Source organism: Lutjanus erythropterus, chromosome 12 (genome assembly GCF_056507025.1).
Source record: "Lutjanus erythropterus isolate fLutEry1 chromosome 12, fLutEry1.hap2, whole genome shotgun sequence".
Taxonomy (NCBI): Eukaryota; Metazoa; Chordata; class Actinopteri; order Lutjaniformes; family Lutjanidae; genus Lutjanus; species Lutjanus erythropterus.
The window spans coordinates 18,362,517-18,377,191 of NC_139328.1; the positions used below are offsets into that span (position 1 = coordinate 18,362,517).

The 14,675-nt window shown below is 40.2% G+C and overlaps 1 protein-coding gene across 9 annotated transcripts in view; it reads right to left on the bottom strand.

Annotated features, from left to right (window-relative positions):
• Nucleotides 1-14,675, bottom strand: part of LOC146317867 (receptor-type tyrosine-protein phosphatase mu) — a 237,728-nt gene that overhangs the window by 75,368 nt on the left and 147,685 nt on the right. For 7 of the 9 annotated variants that reach the window (XM_084733216.1, XM_084733218.1, XM_084733223.1 and 4 more), the window contains exons 12-15: nucleotides 11,636-11,909; nucleotides 7,506-7,542; nucleotides 3,716-3,790; nucleotides 309-444 (exon numbers count right to left, since the gene is read on the bottom strand). In XM_084733216.1, coding sequence (XP_084589342.1) covers nucleotides 309-444; nucleotides 3,716-3,790; nucleotides 7,506-7,542; nucleotides 11,636-11,909 — 522 coding nt within the window. The remainder of the gene's footprint in view (nucleotides 1-308; nucleotides 445-3,715; nucleotides 3,791-7,505; nucleotides 7,543-11,635; nucleotides 11,910-14,675) is intronic. The other 2 variants (XM_084733221.1, XM_084733222.1) reach the window with 1 other exon arrangement.

A 14,675-nucleotide genomic window follows, 5' to 3' on the forward strand; every position in this document is an offset into this window, starting at 1 on the left:
CCTCAAAAACATTTTTCCTATTCCCATTCCAATGTCATTGAAGCGCTGCGCATTTGTTTGAGGGTGCCGTGGAAACGGATTAATTTTTCATGGCACACTGTATCTCATGGTTGTAAACAGCCCTAATGGGGCGTATCAACATAATCAAATTAATTATTTACTACGCCGCTGACAATACTACCGTTTGAGGGAGAAATATACAAAATGATAAAACAGAAACTTCTTATTTGTGAGCATTCAGAAAAGTTAACTTGAACCTCTAACACAAATCTGAAGAAGTATCTCAGAAAATAAGCAGAAGAGCTTACCTTTTCTTCATGAGGAGTACGACTCCTAAGAAAATGATGACGAAGAGGAGGATGCCAGCGATGACCCCGGCGATCTTCACCGTGTGGTCAGTTTGTTTCTCCGGCTCAACGGCATCAGGTTTGTGAGTGGCTGCTCCTGAAAAACATCATAATTCATAAAGATCAAACTAGGAAAGCATAATTAATCAGAGTCAGTGAATCAAATGTAACGACTCTTTTCTTTTGTTCTATTTGAAGCAAACAGCGGAGCACACATCCATACTTTCACTATTTCCTCTCATTGATTTGACTGAGTCGAGGACTGAGGTTGATTAATCAATACGCTGATATTCTGTGGCATTCTCTGGACCATAAATATCAATACACATTAATTGGCTCAGAGCAATGTTTATTTTGAAAGTAAGTGACTCCCTTTTGTCCACCTTCAGCTCCGTCCTTAGTGGACATGAGTGCTCTGTGGATGAAGCTGCACTGGGAGAGATAAGTCCGCACCATCTTTACCCTTGGTTAATCATGTTTGGGGCAAATGGTTGCTGGGCTGTTGAAAAATGTAGGATGCACGGTGGGAAAGATAATACCCGAGAAGATAAAAAAGCCTGAAATAACCAAAACATTAAATATCAGCTCGGGAGGAGATAGCCAACGACGAGAGACACAAAGAGAGGAAGACGGGGAAAAAGCGTGTTGTTTTAACAGCATCTGCTCCCTGGGAAGTGATAAGAAGCACTCAGAGGAAAGCAACGCTGCTGGAATGACAACTGTCCACCTGAACAACACCATTATTCCTTGTCACCAGGGGTAAATTTAGAATGATAAATTGTTATGTCAGACAAATCTGTTAAAGCGGGGTTCCTTCTCTCCTCCGTGTTACCATTTTCTCTCCCTATCAGAAAGGTAAATATCTATCCCGAGCTGGTTTGTGACATATTGTTCTTTCAACAGCCGGGCCTTTATTTAGATATAAGTTTGTTTTTTTTAAGCAGAGCTGTGGAGGATTTCAACACAGGTGACATATTCACAATCACGTCTGGACTGATGGAGCTGATTTTGTTCCAATATACTGTTACAGGCTAATCTTACAAGAATCCCGTCACTGTCAAATCCCCATTTGAGCTGTGAGTGCTGTATGTTTGCTGCCACAAGTCATAATTCTTCCATTCTAGCCTGAGAGAATTGAAGATTCACACAACAAGTAGAAAATGAGCAGAATTTTAATAGTTAAAGGGATAGTTCGTATTATTTGATGTGGGGTTGCATGGGGCACTTAATGATAGTCAGTGTATTACCTACAGAGAAGGAGGAGCACCAATCTATTGCTGTGGCTGCAGGTTAAACAGCAAAACCTATTTTAGCCACTTCAAAAATCATCATCTAAAAAAAAATCAATTTATCAATCAATTTAAAATTAATTTAAAGCTTGGCTACATTTAGAATATTTTCACCCCTTTACTTTGCTGTCAAACAGTTTTTTCCAACAGGAAACAGCCGTTATATAAGTCAAATAGTACCGTCTCCATGCCAACCAAACTCCATAGGCAAAACCTGTAATTTTACCTTGCAGAACATGTCAGTTCCTGGTCTACTACTGTCTTGATCTGTTTGTTTATTTTGTATTATTATGTTACATTGGTGTTTTAAAAGAATACTTTGGTTTCACTGTAGTCACACAATAAAAAACATGCTAACAAATCAAGGCAGTGATAGACCAGCAACTCCTGTCTTCTGCAAGGTAGAATTACTGATTTTGCCTGTGGAGCTTGGTATGGAGAGAGTGATAGAACTCATATACCCATGGTTTCCTTTCAGAAAAAGCTCTCTGATGGCAAAGTAAAAATATTTTTATTTGCGGCTGGCTGTAAGTAATACACTGACTCTCAATAAGTATCTTATACAACCCCACATAAAATAATCTGAACTATCCCTTTAAGATTCACACAAGAACAAGTAGAAACTGAGCAGAATTTTAATAGTTAAATGTGCTAGACTCTTGGAAATTCGCCACATCTCCACGTTGAGCACTTCAGCATCCTTTCTGTGTGTTTACAGTTGTCACAACGACAGCAACCGACACTTAATCTCCTAGAAATAATGAGAAATATTCATGAAAGGGGATTAACTCCCGCCAAAAATCTCCAATACTGACACATCAAATGACAATCGCACCTCAAACAGGTCTTTCATGTCCAGTAATGCTGAGAAGATGAAGGTGGAAGACGATGTCTATGAGTCTTTGATTTAATCACACTGATTCTATGCAAATAACAGAACAATAAACAAAACCACACACACATGCACTATTTCACTTGTTTGTTTTCCTGTTGAGGGAATCATCAGTATGGCTGCCGCATTAAACACGTAGTGGGCAGAGACGGGGACTTGAGTCTGCCACTTAAGTTCCACTTAAGTCACACATGCAGTGAAAGACTTTAGGCTCGACTCAGACTCAAGATTTGAGACTCATTAAATTTTTTTTTTTTTGGCATATTAACATTAATGAAAGTAATGAACTGCATGTCAGTCTCTTTCGTTATGATGCATAACCTTGAGGATCTGCAGCAACGACACATGGCGAGCACACCTGCAGCTGCTGTGCCATTTGTCACAACCTTTAGCTAAAATAACTTCACACATGGCCCAAACAGAAGAATCCCTAAATGCAACTATGGTATCTAATTAAAGGATCCACCATATCAAACTTTAGCCGAGTCTTTGGGTAATGTGAAAGTTAATGTAAGCACCTATGGACATAAAGCAGACATGTTTAGCTCAGCAGCAGCTATCTAACATTAGCTAGTTACTAGCTTTGTAGCAAAGGGAGGTTAACTTGATTAAACTGTCGTTTGCTGAATATTTATATATAACTTAATCATTCACATTCTGCTGCCACCATCTGCTGGTTAATGGTAAACAGAGAGAAATGAATTATTCTTGCCATCTACAGGCAGTTTTACAGGTATTTTGTTGACCACATAACATTACAGGCTTGTTAAATTACCTTTACACTGCGTTTCAGAGGCAAGATGGATGTGTTAATTTACAGTGGAATATAAGCTGTCATTAATGGGAGACCCAGTATAGTTTTACTCTGTTACTGAAAAATAGGTTACAGTTCTCATTGCATGCGTAACAATGTCAGCAATATTTTCCTGTTACCTTGAATAAAAATTAGACTATATGCATATTCAGCCACCATCTCTATACTAACCAGCTAATTATTGCTGATCTTGTATGTTAATAATGGAGTGATGATATTTCATATCATTACATCTATAAACGACTTGAAAATTGACTTGGATTTACACAGCAAAGACTTGAGACTTGTGAGCATCTCTGGTAGAAGGTAAAACCAAACCGTGGACAGAATAACTCAGGTGGACGGAGAATGTGCAGAAAGCTACGGGTCTGACCTGTTAGTTGGTTGTCACCGGCCGCTGGGGCAATGCGGATGTAGGGGGTTGTGAGCTGAGTCACGAGTATGGCGGCTGAGTAGAGTCAGTGGATCCGGGGTGGCATGCAGTTGAGAAAGAGAGAGAGACAGATAGAGAGATAGAGAGAGGGAGAGAGAGAGATAGAGAGAGGGAGAGAGAGAGAGACAGAGAGAGAGAGAGACAGAGAGGGAGAGGTCACACTGAAGCAGAAAACAGCCACACCAACAGTTCCATCATCATGCAACACTGAGGCAGAGAAACACACTCAATACAGTATTAGAGAGCATCTCACAGTTTGTTGTGCCAAGTGAGCAACAGCATATCATACAGAGGAGTAACACACTCCAGGAGTTGTGGTGTGGTGCTGATCACTGGGAGCAGACTTAAAAGTAGGATTAAAGTGTTGCATGCTCCGGCTCCAATATGCATTTCTTTTATTTTGATCATGTAAGATCAGCATGGTGAAAACAAAATCACAGGTATATTATACAGGCAACCAGAGTTGTCACGATACAAGAATTTTAAACCTTTGATACATAAAAAAAAAAAAAAAAAAACAGTTCTCAATATCTCTTTCACTACCACAGCAATTTTTCCCCAACTTTACCAGCACACTTCTGGTGCAGAAAAATGCCCTGTCTGGTTTCGCTGCAAGGCAGGACAACAAAAACTGAATTGAGCTTAACTGAGGTCTTGAACGAGCACTTAGTTTAGTCAAAAAGTATTGACATTTTTGACAACTTTACACCTCATCACCTCACCTCTCGTGGATTAAATATAGATTATAACGTGAAGTGTTTCAACCTCTATATCATTTTTTGAATGTACTTAAACAAAAAAAAGAAGGTAAAACTTAAATCTCTGTCTGTGCTTGAGAGGTTCTTGTGATTTTGTTTGAAGTAATAGGATTAGCTGTCTTTTCTCACCCTAATGGTGGAACATGACCATTGAGCATGGAACATCTAAGCCACAGACATATCCCAGCAAAGATGAGATGTCTTCCAGATGTGCAGATCATGATCAATATCCGGGCATCTGCTGGGAAGGTTTTTTACGTGATTTATGAAATATGTTTTATTTGTAATTAAACAAATAATTCATAGGTATAACTTATTAAAACCTATTTATTGATGTTATTGGATAAATGAGCATGAGAGCTTAAGGTTGCTATGTTAAATTAGGGCTAACACTCCTGTGGTTGTCAACACTGGACAGTCACTGCACACACTGACCTTTGGATCGTATGTCAATGTCACCGCCATCTTGGTCCAGTCCAGAGTAAATGGGGGAGCTGTGGTTTTTTTTTCCAGATAAAAAGCACTAAAATCTTAGCATTTCTCAATCCGCTTTTGATCTATACAGAGAAAGCTAGAAAAAAAAATCCCCACTCCCCTTGAGTATAAGACATGAAATTCAGTTGAGAAATAAATGTTATAGTGCTTTTTTTATCCACAAAAACAGCAGCCGCCTCATTTACATGTACTTAGACTTGACCGTACCACATTGGCGTGAACGTTGACCTATCGCAGCGATGGACTTAATTGTTCAATGCGCCGTCTATGTTTCATATGTCTTTGGTCTAACCACGATCAGCTGTGTGGGCAGACTATGCCCTTTTTAACATACCAGTGCCTTTTTTCACTGTTACTATTTGAAGAAGGCCTGAGTGGATGTAACATAATCAAAATAAAAGAAATGTAGTCTGCAACACTTTTTTCCCCCTATTTTCATATTAAAAACAGCAATCCTATGACACGTTCATTCTTTTGTGAGCCTAATGTAGAGCATTTAAATGCATCATTTCAGGTAATAAATTCCTCATATGATCCTCCTGCTTCTAATACGAGCTGTTTTATTTCAGCCTATTGAGCCACGTAGATGGAGATATCTGGACCTCCACAAAAAATCCATAGTGGAGCTGCATGCAAACTCCACAACATACAAGACTGTTGGGGCATGTGACAGGACCTCCCACGGCCGAGAACGGAGTGTGACTGGGGCTCCCTCCGGCCTTATCAATTCTGCTCCCAGATCAATGGTGCTTAGACTTCATCACCTTTAATGTGTGGAGCAGGACGTACAGGCAGCATAGCTAAGTACCTACAGATCTCAGTGGGCACACAGGCTGCCTCCCAGTCATGGAAAAACACATGTTCTTGATCAATATATTGACCAAGAGCAAGTGGAGAACCATATCGCACATTTTTGCCTTTTTAAAACACTTACAGAGGATAACACTTTCAAGTGGCAATATTATGCTTATTTTCAAGCTTACACTTATATTTTGGGTTTCTACTTGAATAGGTTTACATTCCTTCATGTTCAAAAATGCATTATGTTTCTCATACTGGCCATAGCTGTAGCACCTCTATTCACCCCTGGTCTGAAAAGGCCCCAAACCCATTCCAAATTATAATACTAATTAACAAAATAGAAAACTTATTATAAATAAATAAATAAATAATGACAGATAGACAGAAAAAGAAAATTTTGTTATTATCAGCTCTCTGTCTTGTGTTATGTGCTTTATTTATGTACCTGACATAATATGTACATTTTTTATTGAATAAGGCCCTTGTGTCCACATAGCGTTTAGTGCCAGCATTTTTTTCAGTTGTTCCCAATGTGGAGGGACGTCTGTGGCAGCATCTGGCCATCTAGAGGAAAAGAGCTGTGTCCAGCATCTTTGTTCAGAATGCCCTGCCTTTTTTTGCGCAGCCGCGCTGAGCCCGTCGGGTTGAAAATCTCTGAACGTTTCAGAAAGGCACAGGTTTTGTCACCGTTGCTCTTTTTTCAGGCAACCAATTTTATATTAGATGAGGTCTTGTCACCTTGGTAACCAAGAAAAAGGAGGAGAGTTTGCCTTTCTGTTTTTGTTTTTAATACGCGCCAGAGAGCCAAGACTCAACTTATGTCAGCGCAAGAAACGAGAGATAAAGATGTTTTCAAAGGTCTTGTGTGTCCAGCTCTCAGTATTCTTGAAGCTTCTAACTGAATCTCTGTGGTTTAAAATTTAGTTTCTCTGCTGCATCATTGTTTGTAATTCCAGGTATCTGATTTATTTTGCTGTTTGTTTGCTTTCAGTTGACAAAAGTTGTGTTAAGTTACTGCTGATGAGAGCCAACATTTCCTGGTTTGCTGCTTCATAATAGAAGCTTTGACTAAATATCAAGGGATTTTCACTGTTACGAATTCATTGGAAATGAAATATGGTCAGCCAGCGTGTTACAGTTGCTCAACTCCAGAAGAGCAAGTATGTACACACACCTTCAAACAGGGATCCCAGATACAGATCCCTACCACACTTTGTTGACAATATATATATTGTTCTCATAGAAACAAAACCCAGGTGCAGGATTTTTCTTTTTTCACAGAAAAGAAACTTCAACCCAGCACTCTGCAGCGCCCTGCCAGTTGCTTTCTGTCAGAAAAAAAAAAACGCTATGTGCACACAATGCCTTAAAATAAAAAATACAATGAGGCATTTCAGGCAGTTCAGTAAGAGTGTTTTCTGTACAAGTGAGTAATTTCGTCTTTGTCACTTCCCAGACTTTTTGCCTGCACAAAAAAGCTATACAACTCACTACAGTAAAGAGAAACCCCCCAAAAAACATGATATGACCACTTTAAAGCTAACAATTTAAGTGTCATGATATCGAGTTCAGTGACTTTAATTTCAAAGCATGTTAATTTTGTTAGTTCTCAGAAATCACATGCAACCGATGTTAGGAGCAACAATCCTCATTCATGCAACCTGAAGTCTTCCTACCTTTGGTGGCGACTCGAACACAGTCGATTTTGGTCTCCTGCACAAAGAGATAAATTAAAAGAAGGAAAAGAGAAAGAAGAAGGAAGAAAAAGAAGAAAATCAGAGATTATTCACATGCACACACACACAAAGCCACACATATACAGTGGCATCAACACCTATCTAAGAACCCGTGGTTACAACAAAACAGCTCGGCCAGTTCCACGCTGTCCCCTATCATCTGTTGAGCTCAATGACTGTGACACAAAACGCAGTTAGGCGAGAGGGCCTACAGCACAGATTAGTGGTGCTGAGCTGCTGATTTGTCAGCCAACAGCGATCTGTCGGCAGCCTGCGGCTCAAGGTGGTCAGCCACTGTGGAGAAAGCAGAGCCCTGTGACAAGCGACACCAACACAGCATGCAGGGCTCCAAAATGACACGTCAGGGAGCCTTTCTGAATATGTAATGGAGTTTCAGCTCTGACAACAGCCTTCAACAACATCGGGAAAAAAAAATAACACTGCTCTCACTGTTGGCAGAGAAGTTTTGTTGTCAACAATGGTCTGGTGAACAGGAAAAAGGACACAGACAGGAACAGGGAGGCAATGAGTAATGCAACACAAAAGACACGAGTGCTGTGTCCCTGTGTTTGACCCGGCCAAGCTGTCCAGTGAGCGGTAAGCACACATGGGAGAGATAGCGTTTAGAGGCCATGGGAGGCAAAATGAAGAGAAGAGAGGAGGAGGGAAAAAAAATTAACAGCTGTTAATAGTCACGTATCCATAGTCTATGCATTTCCCACAGTAGACAGCGGTCGGCACACCCCCGGTTTGGAGAAGCATAGAGGAGTACCAACACAGAAGCTAAGCAGCATGTTTAGATTTAGAATATTTTAACAGCTTTACCTTGCCATCAGACAGCCTTTTCTGATGGGAAACTGCCGTTATATAAGCAAAATATCGCTCTCTCCAAATCAGCCAAACTCCACTGGCAAAATCAGTCATTTTACCTCGTAGAACACTGGACTTGCTGGTCTGCCACCGCCTCAATCTCTTAGTTTGTTTGTATTAGTTTGGCATTTTAAAAGGCTATTTTTGATTCACCAAAGTCAAAAAATAACAAAAACAAACTAACCAATTGAGCAGCAGTAGACCAGCAACTCCAGTGTTCTTCCAGGTAAAATTAGTGATTTTGCCAATAGAGATTGGTTGGTTTGGAGAAAGCTTAATAGCAGTTAACTGGCAGAAAAGGCCAGCTGATGGCGAGGTAAACCTGTGAAAATATTCCAGCTTACTCTAGAATTCATATGATTTTTTTTTCAGGTGGGCCTTTTTATAGGTGGCTACAATACATTTTGCTGCTGACAATGGTTGGGTGAACAGGAAAAATGATACAGACAGGAACAGTGAAGCAATAAGTAATGCAACACAAAAGACATGAGTGCTGTGTCCCTGTGTTTGACCTGACCAAGCTGTCCGATGAGCACTGAGCACACATGGGAGAGACAGCGCTTAGAGGCCACAAGAGGCACAATAAAAAGAAGAGAGAAGGAGAGAGAAAAAAAATGAACATTAATGTTCATGTGATCCTGGGTGCGTGTGCATTCACATTACTGCAGCTTTTAAGCTGTCAGATGGTCCTTTTGTGAAAGGCAACATTGCAAGAAGTTATATTAGATTTTTATTTGAATAGAAGCTCAAAAAAATTCTAGGTATGGATGGCACTCACCTTTCCTAAGTGCTAATTTTGTTTAAGGGGCCCAAACAAATCACTCCAACATCATTAGGCATTAATTAAAGCTTGCAGTGCTATCCATTGACAGTGACGGCTTAATGAAAGAGAGTGCATTTGGCCATTGTAAATCAAAACACTGAATGGAAAAATAATGTCAGAAATTTCTCCGTCACCGAGACAGAGCTTTATTCTGTGTCAACGAGGGAGTCTTTCATTTTGTTTGTTCAAGGAAGAGCACCATCAGCGGATTCATAGCGTTCACTGATTTGCTCCGGAAAGTTTCAGACCGCCAATGCTTAACTCTCAAGAGCAAACTTGCTAATTGGATTCAGCCCTGCAGCACGTGTGATTTCTATTGCCTCCTTTAAAGACGTGCTGGTGTTCCTCAAGGAGGCTGTTTATGGTGATTCTCATTCAGGACCACAATCAGTAGGACTCTTGAAGTCGCCATTGAGCTGTCTGCCGCGGCTCCGTGGAGGGAGGGCCCCGCCAAGTGCCACTTGATGACAGAGGCTTCGACCTGTACGATCGGCAGCCTCGTTGTTGTTGCCTGCCTCCCACACTTAACTGCCACGGGGACGACTGGCTCTCTTAAATGCCGTTGATCAAAGGCTTGTCTGGCATTTGGTGTAAAGCACCATTGGAAAAGGCAGGAGAACGGGGGCAACAGTAATGGAGGGAGAGAGCACGTCAGCGCATACAGCTCTGCATTCCATGCTTGACCCTGCTGTCGCCTATTAAGAGTGCAGACAGTGCTGTTGGTGCACCACCACCAGAGTACTGACACATCCAGCAGAGGCCAAATGCAATTTTGCTGCTGCGTGCATGTGTCCGCCTATGTGAGCGGCTGCTGTGTGGAGTCAGGGACTTCTATACTCAGCCACTTCAGTCCCTTTCAGTCACCTAGTCAATCAATCAGTCAGCCTTTCATCCTCATTAAAGCGACCGTAATATTTAGTATTGTTTCATCCACACTTTAAAGTAGATATGCGTATTTAAAAAGGTTTAAAAAAAAAAGACAGGCATGGTTTGATGAGGCAGTATGTTACAGAAAGTCCTACAAACATTAAAAAAGTCAACTTTCACATTCAGTTTTAAGTTGCATGTACTTTTGTGATGAAGTGCTTGTGGTTTATTAAATTAAGAACACAAATTCAACATTCTCTCTGCCATGCTAATCTAATTGTTTAGTTGCTGAGTTGAGACAGTGTCTGTACATACTTATTAGCACAGCACCGTGAGACATGCTGTCAAACAGAAAAATGTCAACCCGGCACACAACACACAACATGTAATCTAGAGGAAGTTAGACTCACAAATATTGCCTCTCCTTCTCAGTTTTGTTATTGTTCTTATAAACAGGGGTGGAAGTGAAGTACTAAGATCCTTTACTTAATTACAAGTACTCGTACCACAATGTAAAGATTACTTCATTACAAGTCCAACATTTTTAAATAATCAAGTGTTTTCAACAAGATGCATCTACAGTAAAAAGTACTCACTATGATATCATAATATTATTATGGACTGTATCGCTGTATTACTGTTACTGAAAACTAAATGTTTGCACAGCTTGAAAAAAAATTGATTAAAGGGATAGGTCAGTTCATTTCATTTTAGCCAGCTAAAAAAAGTCAATATCAGTTTAATTATACACTATATTTAGAGTATTTTCACTGTTTCAACTGTCAGGCAGCCTTTTATATGTGCTTATTAAGCCTGTTATGTAAGCCAAATATCACTCTTTCTTAGATAACCAGACTCCATTGGCAAAATCAGTGATTTTAGCCTGCAGAACACAGTAGTTTCTGATCTACCTTTGCCTCAATATTGCAATTTGTTTGTGTCAATGTGCAACCACAGTGTTTTAAAAGGTTAGTTTAGACTGACTGAAATCACACAACAAAACAAACAAACTAAAATACTGATGCAGCCGTACACCAGCAGTGGCCATAATTCTGTGAGATCAAATTACTGATTTTGCCAGTAGAGTTTGGTTAAGTGCAAGAGAACCATATTTGGCTCATATAAGTCAGTTTCCCAAGTGAAAAGGCTGTCTGGTGGCAGAGTAAAGCAGTGAAAATATTCTAAATATAGTGTACACTTGAACTGATTATTATTAATTTATTTTAGGTGGACATTTTTTTGCTACTACACTGGTACTCCTTTTCCTTCCCCAAACTCGAGGTGTGTCGTATCCCTTTAACTGACAGGTGACTGTTAACAACTGCCAAAGAAATGAGAATAAAGAGAATAAAGAGCTTAAGTACAATAGTTCCCTCTGAAATGGAGTGGAGTAGATGTAGTGGCCATATTTTTTTCCAAAAATGTCTCATTTGCAAACACAACGTAGCTGTCATGCAACTTTCCCTGAAATTGCAAAAATCAGAAGCAAACTTCAGAAACAGACACCCACCCCGTTGGCTGTGCTCACAGCCTGATAGTAGATGCTGTAGCTTTTCTGAGGCAGCAGCGGGGCGTTCCAGTAGCCGTTGTAGGTCTTGTTGTCCCCAACAGTGAAGGGCTGCGGCGAGTGGATGCCTGCGGCGGGGAACTGAGCAGTGAAGTAGTACTGGGAGTTTAGAAGCGTGGCGTTCTGGAAGTGAATGGGAACTGGGTAGCAGCGCAGGATTTCTGCTGTGCCTCGTGCTCTGCGTGGACGTTCCTCCTCCACCACCACCTGGTACGCACTGCAAACACAGGACACAAACAGAATGAACAGACTCTGACGGGCCAAACAGGCATTTGCAGAACACGGTTGGCAATGCAGGCAGGTTTTTTTTTTACACATTGTAATGTTAACAGGCAAAACAGAAAAGAGCCTCTTTATGAATGGCACAGACATGCATGTTGAAAGCTCCAAATTCTCAGAGTACGCCAAGTCTCAAGAAATTATTCTTTATTTAGACGTGAGATAGAAGAGATTTTTTAATGCATTTCTCATCCAGCCATTTCAGATTTGTTAATTAAAAGTTTTAAATCAAAGACTATGAAATAGAGCATGATCATGTGTATGTGCTCACTTCAGGATACATTATAAATACTAGACTAAGAATGTGTGTAAACATTCAAGTTCCCTGGCAGAGTTTCGTCTTCAACACAACATCTCTGAGCATAAAGTCAGTAGAAACTGAAATGAACTTTTACTTTCTGGAAAATATCTGAAAAAGCGCAACATTTGGAAACATTTCTGTGATTTTGTTTTGGTGTATACAAGTTAGAAAACAAGCTCCAAGCGTTAAGCCAGAATGAATTAGCATAAGTTGTACTATACACTGGCTCAAGCAGTTATAAGAAGAGTAAGAGTACTGTAGTCTGAATAGCAAGTTGGAGCCATAGACAGTATATTTAACAAGTTGAAATCCTACTTAATATATGGTCAGTGATTGAAGCAAGTTGCTTCCCCTGCCCCCTCCTCCCCAGACTCGAGGAAGCTCAGGCAGGCTGCCGGAACACTGCAGGAGTACAAGACGCACGCAAAGTTTATTAACTGTTTGTAATTCTTAATTGTTGGTCAATGTTATTCTGAAAAGCTCACTGCTCTGACAATACACACTCTGGACTTTGAGTTAAGATACTGCCCGATTTAGCTGTTATAAACATTAACCCCTTCTAAAAGATTAGTAAACACTAGAGACACTTACTCTGACTTTTACTTGTTCTTTTGCAAGCTGTGGTCATTATCAACTTACAACTAACAATTTTTTCTTGGATGATCAAAAAATAAATCCACAAATTCACCTGTTTATCTAAGCGAACAGGACAGACGCAAAAATACAATGCAAGATAAATGAGCGGTGACACGGGACAGGGCCTGACGTTATTTGCATTTTCATTATTCAACAACTGAAAAGGTTAACGGCTCTTTCCATTTCCTCTCCATCCGAGCCGTGTGTTTAGCTCGATCAAAACTGCAGCCCTCTGTGCCTCTGACAGAGATGACATTGTCTCTGAGCCGGCCACTTAGCTTGAGGGGGAGACTGACTGTCTTATAGACGTTCATGTTAGTATGCATCTCGCATCCACCTGGTAAATCTATTGAGTCTGAGTGACAAAGAGTCTGTTTACAGCTGCCACGGAGAATAACCAGCCATGATTGGGGACTAGCGTTCCATTTCCAAAAGAGTCATGCAAACAACAAGTTATTATTACGGACGACTGCTTGATGAATGAATGTATGAAAAAATGCATGAATGAATGAATACTATGATGTGACATGCTCTGGTTCTCTTGTTTCGGAAAGATAATTTCTGATTTTACCACGTTTAATTCACAATTGTATGATATCTTTACAAATAAAATAAATAAATAAATTACTCATTGAACAGATTTTTATTTAAAGCTAAAGGTTTTTTTTTTTATTATAAATGACACTATGAAGCAATTTTTGAAGCAGGTACCCTTATTCTTTGTACTGTGCACATGCACAAGGATGCACCTGCAAGCAGTCACGTGACCAATAAACAAAATTATTCTGCTGATCAACAGGGGATTATTCCCATGTTCCCTAGATTTATATGGCACATGAAGAATTACTTACTGCTACATGTAACTTTTACTTTTGCTTAAAACAGATGGAAGAGGTGGAATTAAGGTATAGACAGTGTCTGTGCATGTCAAGCCGATGGATCCTATAGAGAGCAAGAGATCCGTGTGCATAACACATGACGGATATAGCTCTGCCAGTTGATGGACAAAATCAGCGTATGTGAATTTGCATAATCACGGTGCAACTTCAACTTTATTCAAATGAGTCCGTCCAGCGCAATGCACCGGGCTCACAAAACTGTAAACTGGGCGGTGCTGACCAAATCTGAATGAATAATCTGTCACTGCATGCTTATTTTTCCCTCTCAAATGTTTTCAAAAACATATTCAGTTTTCTGTTTAGTTGTAACGTGAGAGAGTTTGTGACCCAGCCATCATATTGCAAAACTAATGAGCCAAAACAAAGTGCTGCCCAACTCACAGTATGTCACACACCAGCTGGAGCTTGTAGTGGTCCAGTGTGTCCAGATGCATTCTTTCTGGATTCCCTTTCAACTTGCTAGGTGACTTTTCTGGGAATTGCTGGGTCTCTGTCTTCTGCTCTTCATGAAAACTGCCCAGAAATAACTTCTGTTTTGATTTGGCGCTATATAAATAAAATTGGCTTGACTTTTCTTAAGCATGTGGTCATGCTGTCTGGTTTGCATTTACACCTGGCAGGTACGATCATAATGCCAACCAGACTATTTCCAGATGTGGACTGGCTGATTCATTTGCATTCTGATCCCAACATATTCTACATGCAGTTATACCTGCCTTCAACATAAGGTCTGTCCTCATTTGGATACAGATCACATGTTAATTCCAGGCATAAATGTTTGTTTACTTAATGTCATCTTGTGGCCCATCCCTCACCTTTACAAGATATCAATAATGTTTACAGCTTCCGGCTGTGCTGATCACGGATT